Below are 12,327 nucleotides of genomic sequence, written 5' to 3'. Positions count from 1 at the left end.
TCTCATACAGCTCCTCATTTCAGCTTGTAAGAACACTCCCAATAAAAAAAAGCACAATAAGTAACATCTTTTCCACACAGAAAGCTGCAAACCACCTTCACATTTCAAGGTGAAACAGATGGCTTTATAAGAAGCTTGTCAAAATGATCTTTACAACAAAGAATTGCAACAATCATAATCTTTTTTTTCCCTAAAAGTATCACCTCAGCACAATTTTCAGTTCTTGAAAGTAAGCAGCAGAGAAATAAGTAGGACATTCTAGAGGTGTATCCTAAAGGAAAAATGCAGTAACAGCACAAACTAGGCCAAAAGCAACAATCTGAATAAAATGTTCTAAGGCATTTTAAAGGTGAATTGTTTTGAAGGAAACCATAGCCCAGTCTAATGAAGGGCATCTTCCAAATGGGACTGAGTCCCTCCTGGTCCACCCATAACAATTAACGGGCTGGGTGGTTACTGACTTCTCATACTGAGAGAAGTATTCCACACTAGTTAGTATCCGCAAAGAGGCTCCAAAGCAAAGGAATCTGTCAGGCATCTGAGCAGAGTTCCCTTGAACTATCAAAGGAACAAGCTTAGGAAAAGAGAGATTTGATGGATATTATGGGGGTGAAGAGAAGGGTGGGAAGAAGGGGGAAAAAGGATAGTAAGAATGACTGTGGATAAAGCTCTGGAAAGGTGAGACTGATACATTTCTATTAGACTCATCAGCTGGAAAGTCCCCAGTGAAGGTCATCTTTGTTTTTTGTTTCAAATGCTCATATTAACATAGGAGATTCTTAGATGTAATAAACGAGCAACAAATCTGTAAGAAACTACTTTGGCAAAGTAGTGACATATCTGACCAGACTTTTCAACTTCATTGGGAAGAATAGGGGAAACGAGTTCGTGACACAATGTTTCTTTGACACAGACAAAGGAGGGGAGTGAGACATTTCCCAAACAGCTCATCGGCCTTTCCTTTAAACAGGCTGTAGGACATCAGAGTAACAAGTTAAGCAAGTGAATTCTTAAAAAAACACTGAGCTGTTGGAGCTCAGAGGTGAAATTTCCTTATTCCCAGCCATTCTATGAAAAACAGAAAAAATGTCCCTACAGTTCACCCATAATAGTGTGCACAGGGTAAGGCCCTCATGGCTAAAATCTTTACTACAAGTCGTAAAGGATTCTCTGATACTGATAAATAAATAAGGGTGGCTAAGCCATACAACATGAGATAAAATCCATAGTTCAAGGTAATGTCTTTATGGCCCTGCTGCCATGAGAAATGGGGTAAAACAACTTCCTGTTTAGTTGAGGAAAAATTACTGTTGATTGCTACTCCTGGTTGAAAAGATTTGTGATTCCAGGGCAGGTCCTCAGTAATTTTTGTTTTACATTAGAACATTGCAAGTGCCTAAATTATGGCCTTACTGTTGACCTATCAACACCAAAGGCTGAAAGCATTGGAGGAATGAAGTTGATAATTTTATTTTTCAAAACTGAACATACTCGCCATGTGGAAGCTGGTTTTCTTGCTCCTTGAATAACAAGAACACTTTGATCTCAACCCAGACCAGGAGAAGTAGACTGACAAATGACACAGCATGAAGTATTTAGAGCATTTAGGAAAGCATCTGTAATAGCCATTACCTTAAGAAGTTTTTAGGAACAACAAGAGTAAGGCTGGTTCTGCAAGCAGCACATGCTCCAATTTTGAGTTATCAAACAATGAAAGGCTAGGGAGAAACAACCCTGAAATTTCACAAAAACAAATAAATAGTTATGACTTTGCTAGCTGCCTGAACATATGCTATTCACCAGAATTCCAGTCTTCTACCTCTGTCCCTATACAAATGAAGAACACCTGAGGATGCAGAGCTACTGGGAGCTTCATGTCACACAACATTCTCAGTGCCCAGGAATTTTGGTAGGGATCATCACCACTAGTGTCTTCTGGGATCAAGACCTTGGTAGCATTAGTTCTCCTCTCCATGACGGACACTGTAGATTTCTTCAGATGTGAAAATGCTCTCCTGCCAACTGAGTTATACACGGTCATGGGTCACATTCACAAAATACCAGTTTGAATAAGACAGAGTCTACTTAGGTCAAAATATTTGAGAGGGTAAAGTAAAGAAAGGCCTGGAGACCCTGTTTACAAAAACTGATAATTTGGCAATCCATTGCAAAGTGGAAGACTCAGCATGCCCATCTCCCAGCCAAAGATACAAAGAATGCATAGAAGATTCATTATTGGCAATTTTGGTGGTGTCTGAAGAAGCAAAGGAGGCCTAGAGAGGATAACTTTTAAAATAATAATACAGATCAGCCAAAGCAAAAACAAAAAGGCCTGGAACTACAGAAAGCCTTCAAAGTTGCAAAACACTGAAATCAGCTGCTGAAGCAATATGAAAAGATACTGAGATTCAAAACACCTGGAGACTGATACCTGCATGATACACCTTAGGCCTAGATCTGACAATGAATAAATTAGTAATCCAGATACCTTAGAAAATTAAGATCTCCAGTTCAGACACATGCCAGGCTGCAGAATCTGAGTACCTTCTGAAAATGTAAACAGATCCTTTAGAGAAGGGTCATTTGTGGACTACATCCAGGAAAACTACCGACTGAAATATGCAAGGGTAGAAGCTGCACCTAAGTGACAAGGTAACCGCCCTGTAACCTAATTCCTGTGCTCTTTTTGAAGGAACTTTTGATATCCTGAGAAATTTGTGGGTTTTGTGTTAAAGACTTGTAAATTTAGAATAGAGCACTGTTTGGATAACAATAGAAAATTAACTATTCATCTTAAAAGAACCAGTTGAGCTCTTATATCACAATGTACCTAAATGCTACATGAGAAATGCACAGTCTGTAAAAGACATATGCAAGCACTATGAATCATACACCCATTCCAGTTGCTCTATCTTAACTGCAGTACAAAATCTAGATTTATGCATACCCACAGATATGCATGTATGCAGGCAAACAAATATGCACTATTATACTCGCCATATGCTCTGCCCGCACATATGTGTATAAAAATATACCCACGCAGACAGAGACATATGCACAAAAAGAGCTGTGTGGTGTTACCCTCGTGTAGCCCTACTGCAAGTGTATCTTTTAAAGGCATGTACGTGCCCACAAGTGTTCACCCTCGCATGCAGCCTCACACACTGGTGCTCTGCCAATTGCTCCAGCACTATGAAGGGATTTTCCTACCAGCAAGTTCAGGCAACTCTGATGGAGCCAACAGTGGTGGCTGCCAACTTCCACAACACCTTGTGCTTTTTCCCTAAAGCATTGACTTCTAGGAAGTTCTGAAAAAAGGGGCTGTCTTCAGATTTTGAAGGGGTTTTAAAAAATGAAAAAAAAAAAGAAGAAAAAAAGGAAACGGATTACCGGTGCTTTGGCTCAGCGCTGGTAAAGCTGACCGGGTGAACAAACTCCTGGCTAGCTCCCAGTCCAGGGCGAGCATGAGGGAAGGTGCTGCCCAGCCCGTGGGATGCAGCGTAAGGGGGAACCCCGGAAGAGGCGAGGGGGCCGGGAAGGGCAGCCCGAGAGTCGCGGGGAGACGGCGTGGAAAGCCCCGTGGGGCGGCCGAGGGGACTGGACTGGAGCAAGAGAGCAGAGGGGTGCAGCCGAGGAAGGGGGTTTGAGGCTGGGGAAGGGGGAATGGCAAGCGGCTCCCGGAGCGGGCGGCGACGCGGGAACAAAGGGCGGCGGCGCAGCCCTACCCGCGGCGGTGCAGGTCGTGCTGCGACGGCTTGGCCTCCCCCGCCCCCGCGCCTCCCAGCCACCGCAGGAGGCCCAGGGCACCCCGCAGCTCGGCCTCGAAGCTGTTCACCGCCGGGTTGCCCCGCGGCGCGGCCCGGAAGGAAGCGGCGGGCGGGGGCCGCGGGCCGGCGGCGCGGAGCGGCGGCGCGGCGGGGTCCGCCATGGCTCGGCCCGGCCACGGCGGGGACGCGCAGCCGTCGCCGGGCAACGGCCGCGGGCAGCGGCCCCGAGGGGCCACTGCCGGACAGGCCGGGAGGGACAGAATCACAGAATATGCTGAGCTGGAAGGGACCCACAGGAATCAGCGAGTCCAGCTCTTACTCCTGAATAGAACCATCCTCAAGGGTCACAACATCGTATTTCACCAGGGATGTCACTTTGAACTGACTGATTGTGCCACTGAGCCTGCCTACTGCACGGCTATGGAAAAAAGATGAAAGTGTGCTTACCCTCTTAATGGTTATATTTGGCTATTAAACAAAAAGAAGGTGGCAAGCTAGGAAATAACAGCCATATTTATGATCTAGAAGGTGGCCATAGCAACCTATGTGTTTTGAAGTTCATTACAGACACATGGTAAAGAGGTTTGGAGGGATGTGAAGGAAACCGGCTCCGTTGCCATGTCCGTCATCACGATGAGCATAAGGGACAGCTTAATTGAAAACATGAAAGTGAATGCTTAGAAATGTGAGTCCCGGTAGCCAGGGCCAACTGGAGGCAGTTTCTTGACATTGAATGGAAAACGATCAACAGAGAGGAATAAGGCAAAGAAGTACTTGAAAAACTCATCCAAGGAATTCATAGATGACAGTAAAGGAACTACCCTTCGAACAACTGGAGAGATACAGCATCAGTATGATGAATGATTGGAATCAGAAAATACTGCATTAGCGAGGCCAAATAAACGATATGGGAATCATCTACATATTATGGGTAAGATGCAGAAATTTTAATTAACTTATGACTAACGCGTCTGACTCATTTTACACACTGATTTTGTATTGTATCCCACCTGCTGGGAGTTGTGTGGATCCACGCCCAACAGGTATTGTGCGACTATGGGAAGATGTTAGAAGGAATCATTACAGGCAATTCGTATGCATGAAGTCAATTCCAGTGACAATGGCTATGCCATTTAGGTGGGAGCAATTTAGGCTGAATGCAAGAGGAAATGGGTTCCTCACATTTCTGTGGAGGTAGTAGAAAACGAAGCCTGCAATGAAAAGATACAGCAAAAAAGTGTTGATGCAGGGATTTAAAAATCACTGGGTACAGAAGCAAATTTTACAGGACAAATGAAATATGAGAACTTGGCTTGGAGAGCAGTTACTGCTACATTTAAAGATTTTGCCCGTGCTTTGCCATGCTAACCAAAGAGCTCCCTATGATGGATTCCAGATGACTAATAAACACCGGCCTCTTGTGAAAGGCAGCTTGTGCCACCGTGAGTACTGCTGGTGGCATCCGTTTCAAGTCCCTATGAAGTTCTGAGCTAGTTTGCCTCACTAGGTGGTGCTGCATCCCAAAGGGCTGATCTTCACATTCACGAATTGCAGAGACCGCGCTTCACAAACCAGCAGTGCCAGAAGCTTCAAGGGGAACTTGAGATACTGGAAACGAGACTGCTCAGTAAAACTTTGCATGTCTCTAATATTTTGCTAGCAGATGATGGCATGAGTGTAATATTTGCAATTCGGATTAGTGTTTCAGCCATAGAAACAAACTGAGTCAAAGAAAACAGAGAGAGGGAGTATAGCCGTTCTCCAAAGGGAGAGATTACAGAACTATGTAAAGATAAAGCTTTAACCACTGTGAGGTTACCCAGGGCGTAGCTGGTCACACATGGAGTGTTCAGTCTAAAATTCACGTGTGAGCTCGACAGGGTGCAAGTGTGCATTCCATGCTACGTAGAGGTTTAGTGTAAGGAGGGCAGTTCTGACCCTCTCAGCACCCAGGGTGGATCATAGCAAGGAACTACACCGCAGCAAACACTATAGTGTGTGTGTCATTTCAATTCCGGATGCTTACAATATTGATTCCTATTTTACTGTGCTGGGAAAGACTCAAATTTACACTTCAAAGAGCCTCCATTTAATGGGTCGGACATTCAGTGGGTCCCAAAGACAAAAAGGCTTTTAGGTAAATAAATAGAACGTTTTAACTTTGGAAAGAGTATAGATTCTTCAGAAGCATTCAGCTTGTATAATCTGATCTTTACAGAGAAGAACCTGGTGTGTGCAAAACAATAAGAGACTGATGGCTACTGAAGTTGTAACAGAGAGGATAATTTCCTCAAAAACTTAAGTTTAGACTTGGAAAATTCATAGCAATTTTTTGAATTACATACATCCCTGCACCCTAAAAAAACATGATCTGTTGATTGGAAGGCTAATGATTTATTCATCATTGGTAGGTGAACATTTAGATAGTAATTTGAATTACAGTAACATTAGGGAGAAAGTAAGTGAGATTATGGAGCATTGGCACAGAGAGACTCCCAATAAGTGGAATTTAGGTAAATCCATTGAACCAAGCTGAGAGGTTATAGCAACCTGTGATTTAACACCACCAGGTCAGATAGGAGAAAGCTGCCTCAGAAACAGAAGAACCCACAAAGAGTTAACTTAGTAAAACCCCATATTGGAAGTGTCTGCTCTCATGGCTATAGGACCACGAGTATGCTTGAGTTGGAAAGGGGAAAAACTTTGCTGTTAACTCATCAAGCTGCCTGCTTACTTCTCATGTTCCACTTGTGTGAACAGCAGTGGTTACTAAGAGCAGACAAAGGGGGGAAACACTGTATGATCACAGCAGAGCTGGGCAGGAAGGGTGTCCAGTGATATCTAGGCACAGGAGCTGAGGTAATGTCTGCTGAGCCCTATTTAGTGCATCAGTAGACGTCTGTTTCCTATGAATAATTCTGAGATGCATGTTCAGATCCCTTCCTAGGTGCTTGTAGGAAAGGTACACCTGAATTATGGTGCCTATAGATTTTGCTGTTTGATATTCAGAGATAAGAGGTGGTCATGGATGCTGTATTACCAGACTTCTGCAGGGCAACATGACAGTCCTCAGAGACTTGAAAGAGCCACATTTATGTCATCTCTTCCTTGATGCTTTCAGGAAAAATAGTCTGAGTAGAAGTGGTTCTGGGCCATCACTTAGCATCTTCAGGCTATTAGGCTAATGAAGACATGACACTTTAAAATAATGCTTAACATATTTATGTACTAGCATATTAAGAACTGGGATCTGCATTTACTGTACTTGCAGTATGCCTGCCTGTTCCTAAGTGCCAGTGCGAATCCACTTTCAGTAGGGAATCCCCCCTTTGAGTAGGAGTGCATTGTTGGATTTAAAAAATAGAAGTAAATCTAGAGAAAGAAGCAGTGGCAGATGTGTGCTGATTCTTACAGAGAAATTCAGTTTGTGAGTTAGTCAAGGAAAAGAAGGTCAAGGAAACACAATGTCTTATATGACAGTATAGCATTTGCTATTCAGATGGTATAGGGGAATTAGATATGTTACAAAATAGTAGCTCTAAGTTACCTGATAAAGGTCATTAAAAAGCCGTCAGATAGCTGAAAGAGATGAACTAAGTTGCTGAATGCCAGGAGTACTGGCACTTTATAAATGTGACGAAGGGAGAATTTGTACTGAGCTTACAAGAGGCAAAACACACATTGGAATCAATGTACCTTTTAAATAACTAACTGTAGAGGAAGCAGAGACATGCAGCAGACCTGCATGTTTATTGCTATTGCAGCCTGTGGCACTTGTCTATACCTACAGCTAATGAGACAGATATGGGAATACAGGGCTTTTATGGGCACCTATGAGAGATTATACTGTCATCATTTCCTTCCCGCCTTCATGCTTTAGGGCTGTTTGGTAATGCTGCTTGTGGCAGCTGATAGTGTCTTTAGACTCAGATGCCTTACTTAAGTCTGCCTTTACATTCAATCAGAATTTGTGAATTCCTAGCCTTATCTAAGGGCTACCTGCTACCTTTTAATGGAAGAGTTAGTAAGGAGATGAGAGATATACTGTCATGTTTTGACAGCATTTGTGTATTTTTTGCTGTACCAGGAAGAAACATGTCCTGAATTAAGATACATGTCTGATTGCAAAGGTAGAGAAATGTGAAAAGATGGTGGAAATGGCTTATTTAGAACACAATACAGATAACTTTTCAAAAAAACCAGCGATTCCAGTCCTTTACTGAGACAGTGATGCATATTTGTAAAATAGTCCAATACTGTTCCTGTCAGTGAGCAGTATACAAAATTTGTCAGACAATGGAATGGTCTTTGACATATGGAACACAGATTAACAAAGCAGCTGAGACGTGTGAGTCTATTGACAAGCAATTGGTGGTCTTTTAAGATATGTTGAAAGCAGATCTGGGACAGTTTTAATGCAAGTGAATGCTAGGAGAAGGAAAATGCTACGTTTTTACTTGAAAACGGTTGTTAGCTTCTTTTCTGATCTAATTCATCAATGTTGTAAGAGGAAGATAAAAGAGTGATCAACACGAGAAAGAACTGCAATGACTGAGAACTGTGCAAGCGCCAGGTTCTTCTGGAGCTGCGTTTGAGTTTGGGGTGACAGTTGTCACTTTGTTTTGATGGTATCATATGAAAGGTTTCAGTGCCAAACTCTAAAGATGAAGTGTCAGCTTTCAAGGTTATAATATAAAAGTGGGGGTTTTTTTAATGTGAATGTGAATGCTCACAAAAAAGTTTTCTCAGTTTCTTTTTATCATTAGGGAAATATTCTTAGGCATATAAATGAATCTCAGTTGACTTGCAGAAAATATGTTATCTGGGAGAAGTGACCTCCTTCAGTTGAATCCCCCCCTCACACACATAAAGAAAGTTGTAGGAGTGTGTAATACTTGTGTGAACAATCTGTGAGATTTGACTCACCCACTCAGGTTGTATTGTTATGCATTGAGTGGGTTAACCAGTCTTTGGGAAGAGAGATGCAGCAGGGTTTTTATATAGCTGCCTGAGTTTGTCAGAGATTTAAATTGAAACACAATCGATTCTAAAATCTGCTTTATGGACTTAAGTACCAAAGGTAACTGTTGGATATATCAAAGTCCATTAGTGACTTTACAAAAATGGAAATATTGCTTCAATGAGAGAGTTTGCCTACAATTTATGTTATTTTCTGTATTTGTTTAAGACACTTTTCCAGTTTACAAGTATTTTCCAGTTTACAAGTAAATTCTACTCAAGTAGACATCATTTGGTATAGTTTATTTTGTAAAGACTTCCAGGAACTTGCAAATATTTTGTCTAAGGATGTACTAATTTCAGTTCACTAGACAGACCATGGAGGAAAGTTTTTGTCTCACTCAAAGATTTTGCCTCAAATCTCAGGAAACTGTAAGGGTTCTTCTAATGAAGAAGCTATGCCTAAGGCTAGTTAGAGCAACAGTAAAGAACTCTTGCGAAAAAGCCCTTTCAATCATGAAAAGGGGAAAGTCTGAACAAGATTTTTAGTAATATGCATGGAAACTGCATCTTAGAAACACACTAAAAAAGTAGAACACTTAGCTATCTATATAAAATCCTAGAGAGAGGCCTGAGCTAAAGACAACATCCAATTTATTGAGCAGAGAGACAGGCAAGATGGTTCTATTTTCTATGGAATGTGAACAAAGGAGTGGCAGAGAAGGACTGTGGAAATTATTTCTATTTTAACTACATTCAGCTGATTGCTAGGTAGGCATCTAATAACAAGATTATCTTTTGGAAAAAATGGTGACTTTTTCTTTTAATGTATTACCTTCATTTCATAAATATTCTCAAGACAAACTTTAAATGAAACTATGACCTATTCCAAGAAATAAATTAGTTCTGAAGATCTTCCCAAATTCTCTTGAAGCCAAATATGACAATGCATTTTTATTCATATTCTCTCCTGATGCACATTTGCTGTTTATAATTCTGAGCTGCTGTAAATGCTGTAAATAGAAATCTTCTTGGGAAAATAACACTATTGTTTGTATATATAACTCCTGAGTAGCCAAATGCATCCTTATCATAACACTTTCTCTGCTGTGCATTTGGTCTGGGAGTACTCACAGGATCAAAATAGACTCTTCTAGGAATTATCTATTGGCAACAAACAAAGGGTCGCCTAAAATAACCTGGTGATGCCCTTCAGTATTTTTAGATCAATGCATTTCTGTTCAGGCTGTTTCTTACTGCGTCACAGTATGAATTTTGAAACTTTTTGGCATCGTTACTTCCATTTTCCATTCTTATAGTTTCGCACTCACAAGAATATTTCACTCCAAGGTCAAAGTATCTGCTGATTGAGGTTTTTTTCAAGCAGCTGACAGAAATTGTTTGGGGCAATAGCCTGACCTTGAACTAGGAGATTTAGCAGCCTGGAAGTCAGCAGTAGAAAATGACACAAAGTGGAAGAGTAGCTATTTGTTGATTATGAAGCATTGCTTATTCAAGGAAGTAGAAAGAATACCTTTGTTTTCACATAGTTATTTTGATTTTTCATATTTTTCAATAATACTTTTTAAAATTTGCTATGTAATTATATGTCTAGTTTTTTCTTTCTATTAATGTAAACCATTCTGAGCTTTTGATATATATTATTTCTAATAATGATATATGTAATTTTGTAATTGTGAGCTTTTATCTTAATATTTTAGAATTTTAAGAAAATTAATGTTTAAGAACAAGTAGTTGTTTTGCATTTTACATACATGCAAAAAGATTAAATAAAAATAAAATTGTAAGCTTTACCCTTCTATCCCTCAGAATTTCAAATTAGCAAAATTGAACTATTGCCTTTTCTCTACATGATGACACTTTAGAAAAAAAACAGGAATTGCTATCAGCACTTTACCATGTTTAATTGATGCAATAATAAAAAGTAGTTAGACCTTGGCCTCACAAATGTAGATGAAATTTTGCTAGCAAGTTTTGAAAATTTTGCTAAAATGCTAAATGGCTCTTCCTCTATTAGGTATGGATATATTAGTTTTTGGTTTTTCTTTACTCAATGGATCTACTTCATATACTCTGGCACATTTATTACATTTTGAGACAAAAACATGGTATTTGCCTTTGTACAATCAAAGTAAATGAGCTAGATTATATTATTCTTCTCTATTCTTAGCAAAAGAGTTGCTTAATAAATTATCCTTAAAGAAGCAAATTTTGTTATGTTGTATCTGTATAATTCCATTATAAGACTGACAGAATGGTTCCTTAAAGAAGGCCGACAGAGCTTCCCTGAAGTAAAGCATTATACATCCATCTGAGTTAGCATAAAGGTAATTCAAATACAATTTTAACATCAGAAAAATAATCACTAGGTAGCAAACATGAATAAAAAAAATCCATTATAATTTTTAGGTCTGAGATGCATCTACATTAGCAATTTGGTTGTGATCAAGAGTACACTTCTGAAGTACTCACAGTTCTGCACTTGTTGTATGTTACAGAATGATCGTGAGTGCATGAGTTGGACTCCTCTGAACAGACCTAAGCTGAAATGTGCACTCCACGAGCAAATCCAACATCTTCCAACTGGTACTCGCGATTCAGTTTCTAGGAATAGACTAGAACAAGTTCAAAGTAAAACCCCCCAAATGTGCATTATGTGAATGTTTGGTCCCTGGAACTAGTTTCACAGTACAGAGCTGCTCTGATTACACTGTTTTCCTTGTTAATACAGCCACAGACTACTTTGCTAACTGGGAAACAAAATTTTTTTGAAGCAAGATGAAAAACAATGATGCCATTTCAGGAGAGTTGTTTTTTAAAATACCTCTACTTGAACACAGCCTTCTAAGACACCACTGCTACCTCTACTTTTCTTTGCAGAGAGAGGAGAGGGAAATGCTTACAAACTTTATGCCGTAAGTTAAGCGTTTTTTACTTGTGAAAGAACTACATCTTCTGTTTGTCTTAAAGAGCTAAAGAGAAGATTTTCAGTGTCTCCTCAGTGCCATTAACACAGAGGACAAAACTGCAGTGATTATAAATACCTAACAAAACATGTCAGTGCATTGGTATCGTATCAGTTTTCAAGGTTAAAGTTTACAAATAGGGCCTATGCCCCTGGCCTGTAGTTTGTCTCATGGTTAAGTTAAGAAAAAAGGACCACTTCATTAAGCTCTTCTACAAAAAGTGCTCTCCAGCTCTGGAATTACAATGTCCTTTTCTTGATATCTTTGATTTATTTCTTTAAAATAACAAACTCTAATGCATCATGTACTTTCCTAAGAGCCTCCATTTTTTCTAGGCTACTCTCAATAGACCATCTACATATAAATGCTGTCTCTAAGCCAGAGACCACTGTGTCTGGGCAGCTCAGTTGGTAGGCAGCAGATCAGTCTCAAAGACTCAGTGTGACAGCTCTGTCCACACTGTTTCACTGCCATCATTTGAAGGGACTGAGAGACTAGAGAGCCTGCCCTCTTCATGCTGCATAACAGCAGAGAACCCATAATAATTTCCTTAAAACACTTACTAAGAAGCATGTCTGAGGAGAATGTTTATCCTACTATAATAATGCTCCTGC

The 12,327-nt window shown here is 40.3% G+C and overlaps 1 protein-coding gene across 1 annotated transcript in view; it reads right to left on the bottom strand.

Moving 5' to 3' along the window:
• Positions 1-3,928, bottom strand: part of CFAP54 (cilia and flagella associated protein 54) — a 112,147-nt gene extending 108,219 nt beyond the window's left edge. Inside the window, exon 1 of the mRNA XM_027679928.1 lies at positions 3,726-3,928. Within this exon, the coding sequence (XP_027535729.1) occupies positions 3,726-3,928 (203 nt within the window). The remainder of the gene's footprint in view (positions 1-3,725) is intronic.
• Between the last annotated feature and the right edge of the window lie 8,399 nt (positions 3,929-12,327).

This window comes from Neopelma chrysocephalum, unplaced genomic scaffold (genome assembly GCF_003984885.1).
Source record: "Neopelma chrysocephalum unplaced genomic scaffold, ASM398488v2 Primary Assembly neopelma1_59, whole genome shotgun sequence".
NCBI lineage: Eukaryota > Metazoa > Chordata > Aves > Passeriformes > Pipridae > Neopelma > Neopelma chrysocephalum.
This window is presented reverse-complemented; position numbering and strand designations above follow the sequence as displayed.